General features: G+C 48.2%; 1 protein-coding gene across 1 annotated transcript; it reads right to left on the bottom strand.

The window, feature by feature from the left end:
* Positions 1-1,021: 1,021 nt before the first annotated feature.
* ccndx (cyclin Dx) lies at positions 1,022-6,177 on the bottom strand. The gene is made up of 4 exons (XM_047038567.1): positions 5,547-6,177; positions 5,205-5,420; positions 4,752-5,060; positions 1,022-2,274 (listed from the first exon to the last, which is right to left on the bottom strand). Exons 1-4 carry the CDS (start codon positions 5,778-5,780, stop codon positions 2,125-2,127), a joined length of 909 nt encoding a protein of 302 aa, XP_046894523.1. The 5' UTR covers positions 5,781-6,177; the 3' UTR covers positions 1,022-2,124.
* Positions 6,178-8,451: the final 2,274 nt, after the last annotated feature.

Consider the following 8,451-nt stretch of genomic DNA (forward strand, 5'->3'; position numbering starts at 1 on the left):
GATGCAAGTTCGGAAGATCAATAGTTAATGCGAGCACGCGTATCGCGCAATCCCAATGTTTTTTTTGCCTTTATTTGAGCGCAACATATTTTGAGCTTTGTGTAAAATAAACAAAGCCGTTTTTCAATTGGTAAAACTTTGTGCATAGCAACCCACCTTCTGACTTCAAGTTTCAATGAATTTCCGTTACGTTAAATGACTGGACTACTTGCAGAATGATGAAAAATGTGAATTAAAAGCACAAAACCCGTTGCCAATGACAGCGGTCATAAACTTTTCGCAGCGATGAATATCAAGAAATTACAGACCTGCGAACGCAGACATTTAACCAACATATGGCCCATACAAATCAACAGACCTTTTTTGGAACATTCTGAAGAGCCGTATAATAACAATTTTTAAAGGATTTTTGAATGGATGCTAATAGTTGCTAATCTTTAAAAATCTCACGTACCCCCTGGACTGCCTTCACGTACCCCCAGGGGTACGCCTACCCCCGGTTGAGAACCACTGATTTAAGACTTGCATGTACAAACCTACGTAATGTCACATTAAATAATGTAGGCTATTGAACTCAAGCTTGTGTGATGTGTTTCTGTATCGTTCAGTGGTTTAGGTTTAGGATTATATTACAGTAAGTAAAATAGTATGGTTCAGTACATAAGTGAACACCATTTTCTACCATATACTGTACGTAGCTATATCTTAGCTTCTTTTTGCTCCTGGATTCAAACCTAGCCCTGGTAAATTGTAGAGCTAGCTAACTACTAAACTTCTGCCTGGAAATTTACAACATAATTTATTGATTAGAGTTTCTTGATTCAACAACTTCAGGCAAATATTGCTTTTCATTATGGTGGATTATTACCTTGCTGTATAATGGGGATTGATCATGTTATCTGCTAAATGACAACCAAAAAAAAAGACTAAAATATGCGAGTGACACTGAATATTCGTTACAATATGTGCTATTGCTGAGGTCAACCCATTAAATGTGCCTTCTTCGACTTAACAAAACATGTGTCCCTGATTTAGCTCCATACCCCCCTAAATGGACCTGTACAACTGGCCCCAGCTGAACCCCCCAGTTGTCCAGGATGTAGAAGCTCCCCTGTCTGTCTCCAGGACACAGGCCTGTACTATGACAGGTACCTGAGGGAGGTGATCGAGGTGCTGGAGACAGACCCTCACTTCAGAGAGAAACTACAGACAGCCAACACAGAAGACATCAAGGTGAGGCTCCCTCTAACAGCCCTCTCCTTCATTTAACAGTTCTCCAGGATGTAGAAGCTCCCCTGTCTGTCTCCAGAGAGAAACTACAGACAGCCAACACAGAAGACATCAAGGTGAGGCTCCCTGTAAGCCAGGTGTGGTACAGAAACAAATAGTTCCTCACGTGCAACAGCCTACAATCCAACACTACCCCCCCCCTCCCCAAAAGCAAGGTATTGTCAGTTCTGGTGCCACCTGGTGCTTGAAATGTGCAACTGCATCTCGAGTGTTTATCCAGGGCATTTTCCTTATTAAGGGGCACGAGGCCTACGATACCTCCTCTTCCCTCTGTCACAGACTTGATCGTTTCGGAGGCATTTATGTAGGCAGGGATTTTCTGCTTTTCATACAAACTAACAAATACACTTGGATGGAACAACGTTCTCAAACAGAAATGGTCTGGTAGGAGATGAGGGTTATAGCTGATGTTTTAGACACTTCTTCTTGTAGAAATGATTTTACACATGTAAAGTGAATATCTTTAATTATTTTGAAAAATAGATTTGTATATAACTCTTAATTTGATGCCTTGTCACACAAACACAAATAATAATGTATTTAAATAATTTAACATGGTGTAATTGCACATCATAAATTAATCAATAAATAGCATGAAACGCATTGCAAAAATGTCAAATCAGAAAAGTAAAAAGATAATAAATATGGCAATAACAACAAAATATCGATGATAAATAAAGAACAATTAAATTAACAATAGCAAAATCATTTCAAAACATCAAAAAGTCATTCAGCTACATTGAGGTCACAATTGTGAATTTACATCAGTCTGACTGATGAACTCAAGTACATTTTGGTTGACCTGCACATCAACTGCTACATGTATTTCAGTGTTTAAAAATCGATCTCTCTCATATCAGTTGGGGTGCCTGCTCTCTCATCCTCCATGTCTCCCTCCTTTTCCTCTCTGTTGCTCTGAGGTCCGCTTCCCAGGCGCTGTGTGAGAGCAGCATCTATCAGCTCGCTGTAACACTGCAGGACCACCTGCGGTGGAAAACAAGATTCAGGGTTGAATTCAAAACTCACGACTGTACAACACACACACAAAGATAAACAGCGTTTACCAGCCCATGCTAACACTGTTCCCAGCTCTAACCACCATGCTCTCACTGTTCCCAGCCCTAACCACCATGCTCTCACTGTTCCCAGCTCTAACCACCATGCTCTCACTGTTCCCAGCTCTAACCACCATGCTCTCACTGTTCCCAGCAATGGCGGAGCCAGGGGGTGGCCAGGGGTGGCCACGGCCACCCCCCGTAGAATCTCGGCCACCCCATTGGCCACCCCAAGCACCACATCAGAGCGGTTAAAAGTTTTGACGGCTGTGGAAAAATGCGGAACCTTTCTCGCACTGCTAGTACACTGTCGGACACTTGTCACCATAAACTGAGGACATCTCTACTATAAAATAGAGTACCTTACTGTCATTGCATATCTCCACAACCATTGTTCGACTCAGTCGTACAATACAAAAAGAAACACAAATAGCAATCGGTAAATCAACACAGTTTAAAACCAAGTATGAATACAGAATAAGTGTATTCTTTTTTTTCACCTGAATTCCGAATAATGTTGAGATGTTTCCTATATGTGTCTTAAATAGCTCTGCATCGCCTGGTGAGACACATGCTTGCCACCCAAAAATTATCACTGGCCCCATCCTGGCCACCCCAATGGAAATTCCCTGGCTCCGCCACTGGTTCCCAGCCCTAACCACCATGCTCTCACTGTTCCAGCCCTAACCACCATGCTCTCACTGTTCCAGCTCTAACCACCATGCTCTCACTGTTCCCAGCTCTAACCACCATGCTCTCACTGTTCCAGCCCTAACCACCATGCTCTCACTGTTCCAGCTCTAACCACCATGCTCTCACTGTTCCCAGCTCTAACCACCATGCTCTCACTGTTCCCAGCTCTAACCACCATGCTCTCACTGTTCCCAGCTCTAACCACCATGCTCTCACTGTTCCAGCCCCAACCACCATGCTCTCACTGTTCCTGCTCTAACCACCATGCTCTCACTGTTCCCAGCTCTAACCACCATGCTCTCACTGTTCCCAGCTCTAACCACCATGCTCTCACTGTTCCCAGCTCTAACCACCATGCTCTCACTGTTCCCAGCCCTAACCACCATGCTCTCACTGTTCCCAGCTCTAACCACCATGCTCTCACTGTTCCCAGCCCTAACCACCATGCTCTCACTGTTCCCAGCTCTAACCACCATGCTCTCACTGTTCCCAGCCCTAACCACCATGCTCTCACTGTTCCCAGCCCTAACCACCATGCTCTCACTGTTCCCAGCTCTAACCACCATGCTCTCACTGTTCCCAGCTCTAACCACCATGCTCTCACTGTTCCAGCCCTAACCACCATGCTCTCACTGTTCCAGCTCTAACCACCATGCTCTCACTGTTCCCAGCTCTAACCACCATGCTCTCACTGTTCCCAGCTCTAACCACCATGCTCTCACTGTTCCCAGCTCTCACTGTTCCCAGCTCTAACCACCATGCTCTCACTGTTCCCAGCTCTAACCACCATGCTCTCACTGTTCCCAGCCCTAACCACCATGCTCTCACTGTTCCCAGCTCTAACCACCATGCTCTCACTGTTCCCAGCCCTAACCACCATGCTCTCACTGTTCCCAGCCCTAACCACCATGCTCTCACTGTTCCCAGCTCTAACCACCATGCTCTCACTGTTCCCAGCTCTAACCACCATGCTCTCACTGTTCCAGCCCTAACCACCATGCTCTCACTGTTCCAGCTCTAACCACCATGCTCTCACTGTTCCAGCCCTAACCACCATGCTCTCACTGTTCCAGCTCTAACCACCATGCTCTCACTGTTCCCAGCTCTAACCACCATGCTCTCACTGTTCCCAGCTCTAACCACCATGCTCTCACTGTTCCCAGCTCTAACCACCATGCTCTCACTGTTCCCAGCCCTAACCACCATGCTCTCACTGTTCCCAGCTCTAACCACCATGCTCTCACTGTTCCCAGCCCTAACCACCATGCTCTCACTGTTCCCAGCCCTAACCACCATGCTCTCACTGTTCCCAGCCCTAACCACCATGCTCTCACTGTTCCCAGCTCTAACCAAAACCTGCTCCCTGCACTGTGTCAGTCACCTCACCCGTCTCAACCTGCTTCAAATCACATGTACCAAATCCACCAACACCAGTGTCTAGTTGAGCCAGTCCAGTACTGATGCAGCACACACAGACACGAGCTGAGGCTCAGGGCTTCAAACCACCATCTCTTATTCAGTCGCTTCCTTCCCAACTGAATCTGTATATATTTGTTTACGTTTCCAGTTTTACGTTCCACCTCAACATTATCGTTCCCAAACCGGTTAGAAAGACTTGAAATACCCGCTTACTAGCATCATAATATAAGGTTTCGATCCTAGTGAATTGCTACTTTCTGGTTGTCTCTCCTGGAAGTGGTTCAGAGGACTCACCTCGTCAGCCTGGCAGAGTCGTGCCAGCGTGGAGTGAGCCGGCCGCTCTGCTCCCCGGTGACCCAGCCCCCGCAGGGCGCAGTCCAGAGCAGCGGCGGCCAGCAGGGATGGAGGGGCTCCCAGGAAACGGGATTCACACACACACATGGCAACCAGGGTGTCACCGTGGCGACGCAGCGTGGAGACCAACGCCCCGGTGTCTCCTTCCGTCCTCCGCTCGAAAGCGGGGAGGAAGTGAGGGATGAAGTCCTGAGGGGTGACGGCTGCGGTGTCCCAGCGGAGGGTCCCCAGAACCACTCGCTCCATCTCCTGACGGCGGGGAGAGACACACAGGCTGTTTCATCACGGCTGTTCTCCACAGGAGAAGGATCCACATCAAAACATGGATCAAGCTGGGCGGAAACTGGGAGCCGGACCCCTGGAGTCCCTACAGATGCTTAGCGTCCGACTCACCCGCAGGCTGGACGGCGGGAAGCTGTGTTCCGCTGCGGCGCACAGGGCGTCGGCGCTGACGTTGTGGCTCTCCGTGAGTTTGGAGGCGATGAGGACGCAGGCGGCAGCCAGGCAGTAGGGAGACACGGGCAGGGACAGGGTGGCTGAGAGATAGCGGTCCAGCAGAGACACACACAGGGGGAAGACCGCCTCGTCCAGGCTGCAGTCGCAGCACACCTGTCAAGGAGAGTCACAGGGTTTAAAAGCAGCCATGACAGGATATGACACGAGCGGGAAACTGTGGCGGGGGAAAAGAGAGAAATAGAAAAGACAGGAGAGACAGATGCAGGGAAGGTTTTCTACCTCCAGGGCCCACTTTGCAAGCTCCTCTCTGCGCTGGGGTTCTCTCTGAACGAGGGCGATGTAGAGGGGGGAAGGCAGGTACCTCTCCTCCAGCTGGAGCAGTCTCTGGACGACCCGCTGCCCAGACACGCTGGGGTCCCAGCGGGCTCGGAGCATGGCCTCCCCCCTGGCCGAGTCCTGCTCCTGGGCCTGGCTCTGGCCCTCCTCCTCCTCGCACCACAGAGACACAGACATGCTTCAATCACCTCCCAGAGATGGGAGTGCTTCTCCCTGCTGCCCAAAGAGATGGAGAGAGACCCAGCTGAGACAGGTCTGGTTACAGGAGGAGACCAGCTGAGGCAGGCCTGGTTACAGGAGGAGACCAGCTGAGGCAGGCCTGGTTACAGGAGGAGACCAGCTGAGGCAGGTCTGGTTACAGGAGGAGACCAGCTGAGGCAGGAATGGTTACAGGAGGAGAGACCCAACTGAGACAGACCTGGTTACAGGAGGAGAGAAGTGGGACCAGTGGAATCTGCAGCTACTCCAGACCTCGGTGGTGTCTTGGTGCTCCTCCTCACTCTTCAGGACTGTGGGGACTCTGTGGAGCTCTGGTGGTGAATTTCACCCTGCACTTCTACCCCCTGGGGTTTTATACCCGCCATGCAGGGAGAGGGGCGGAGAGGGCGGGGCGGGCGGGGCGGGGGAGGACTGAAAGAGAGAGGGGAGGTGACATAGTGAGTGACAGAGAATAATAAAAGCACAACAATGCCGTCTGTGCAACAATGGCATCAACAGGTGGAGAGAGGCAGAACGAGAAGGAGAGAGAGGGGAGGGGAGAGGAGGGAGGAGGGGGGAGGGGAGGAGGGGGAGGGGAGGGAGGGAGCAGACAAGAGAGGGAGGGGCCCACAGGGACCGAGCAACAGCTTGTCGTCGCAGTGAAAAGAAGTGGAGAACGAGAGGAGGAGAGAAAAGGTCATCTCCAAACTCTGACAATGGGAATGGAGAAGAAAGGAGAAGATAGTTTGTTGACAACCGAAGAGGGAGAAGGAAGAGTGGACAGAACGTATCAGATGTGACCCACAGTCACGTCTCCAACATTAGAACCACACGTTTACCAGAAAGATTGCACCAAAAATCCTTAAGGCCTTGGAGTTTAGAGCAAAACAACAACCTTGTCGAATCTACTCCCAAAATGCGGCTTCTGTTGAGTCTGTTCGACCAGGAACATACTAATCCTGAACAAGTGTATTTTATGAATAAAAACAAAATCCATATATAAATATCTATCTATATCTATAGACCTCTATATACATATATATATATATATATATATATATATATATATATATATATATATATATATATATTAAATCTACATATCTATTCATATATTTCTATATACAGTGGGTACGGAAAGTATTCAGACCCCTTACAATATTTCACTGTTTCATTGCAGCCATTTGCTAAAATCTAAAAAGTTCATTTGATTTCTCATTAATATACACTCAGCACTAGCCTGGCTCTGCGAGGGTCTGGTTAGGACCAGGCTAACTCAGCACCCCATCTTGACAGAAATGTAGATTTTTTTTGCAAATGAATAAAAAAATAAACTGAAATATCCCATGGTTATAAGTATTCAGACCCTTTGCTCAGTATTGAGTAGAAGCACCCTGCAGCTGAAAACTCCCCCACAGCATGACGCTGCCACCCCTATGGTTCACTCTTGGGATTGTATTGTGCAGGTGATGAGCAGTGTCTGGTTTTCTCCACACATACCGCTTAGAATTAACGCCAAAAAGTTCAATCTTGGTCTCATCAGACTATAGAATCTTATGCTCATAGTCTGGGAGTCCTTCATGTATTCTTTGACAAACTCTGTCTTGCACTGAGGAGAGGCTTCTGTCGGGCCACTCTGCCATAAAGCCCCGACTGGTGGAGGGCTGCAGTGATTGTTGACTTTGTGGAACTTTCTCCCATCTCCCTACTGGCAGTAGGCTACTGCTTCTCTGGAGCTCATTCACAGTGATCTTTGGGTTCTTCTCCACCATGGCTCTTCTCCCACGATGGCTCAGTTTGGCTGGATGGCCAGTTCTAGGAAGGTTTCTGGTCGTCCCAAACTTCTTCTATTTAAGGGTCATGGAGCCCACTGTGCTCTTAGGAGCTTTGAGAGCTGCAGAAATGCTTTTGTAACCTTGGCCAGATCTGTGCCTTGCCACAATTCTGTCTCTGAGCTCCTTGGGCAGTTCCTTCGACCTCATGATTCCCATTTGTTCTGACATGCACTGTGAGCTGTAAGGTCTTATATAGACAGGAGAGATGGTTTTACTCCAATGAAGGAGTTGAACCATCTCAAGGAGGATCAGAAGAAATGGACAGCATGTGAGTTGAATATGAGTGTCACAGCAAAGGGTCTGAATACTTATGACCACGTGATAGTTCCGTTTTTCTTTTTTAATACATTTGCAAACAATTCTACATTTCTGTTTTTTTTCTGTCAAGATGGGGTGCTGAGTGAACATTAATGAGAAAAAAAATGAACTTTTTGGATTTGAGCAAACGGCTGGAATGAAACAGAGTGAAAAATGTAAAGGGGTCTGAATACTTTCCGTACCCACTGTATATAGAAATATATATTCAATTACTGTAACTTCAAACTTTGGCACGAAGCACCACTTTTGCACCTTGTATTCTCAGAGGAGTCTCATTGTCAAAGCAACGTGGGCCCCACCCCTGCCTGGGGCAGTCTGCTGTTTAAAGAGCAGTCGCCCCACAGGGACGACAGCAGACAACAGACACAGGCAGGTCAATGAGCCGGATTGTCTCCCTTTACAAATCAGTGTCAGACACCAGCTCCCTGCCTTCTGCCTGCTGCCATCCTCTCTCTGTCTCTCCCTCTCCTTACACACACACACACACACACACACAC

This window comes from Hypomesus transpacificus, chromosome 17 (assembly GCF_021917145.1).
Source record: "Hypomesus transpacificus isolate Combined female chromosome 17, fHypTra1, whole genome shotgun sequence".
NCBI lineage: Eukaryota > Metazoa > Chordata > Actinopteri > Osmeriformes > Osmeridae > Hypomesus > Hypomesus transpacificus.

What these genes read in the sequence shown, in the direction of transcription:
- ccndx (XM_047038567.1), bottom strand. Translation starts at nt 5,780, where the DNA reads ATGTCTGTGTCTCTGTGGTGCGAGGAGGAGGAGGGCCAGAGCCAGGCC. An exon ending in TTGCAAAGTGGGCCCTGGAG is followed by an intron (nt 5,421 to 5,546) that starts GTAGAAAACCTT and finishes TCTCCTTGACAG; the next exon opens with GTGTGCTGCGACTGCAGCCT. An exon ending in GACTCTGCCAGGCTGACGAG is followed by an intron (nt 2,275 to 4,751) that starts GTGAGTCCTCTG and finishes TTTCCACCGCAG; the next exon opens with GTGGTCCTGCAGTGTTACAG.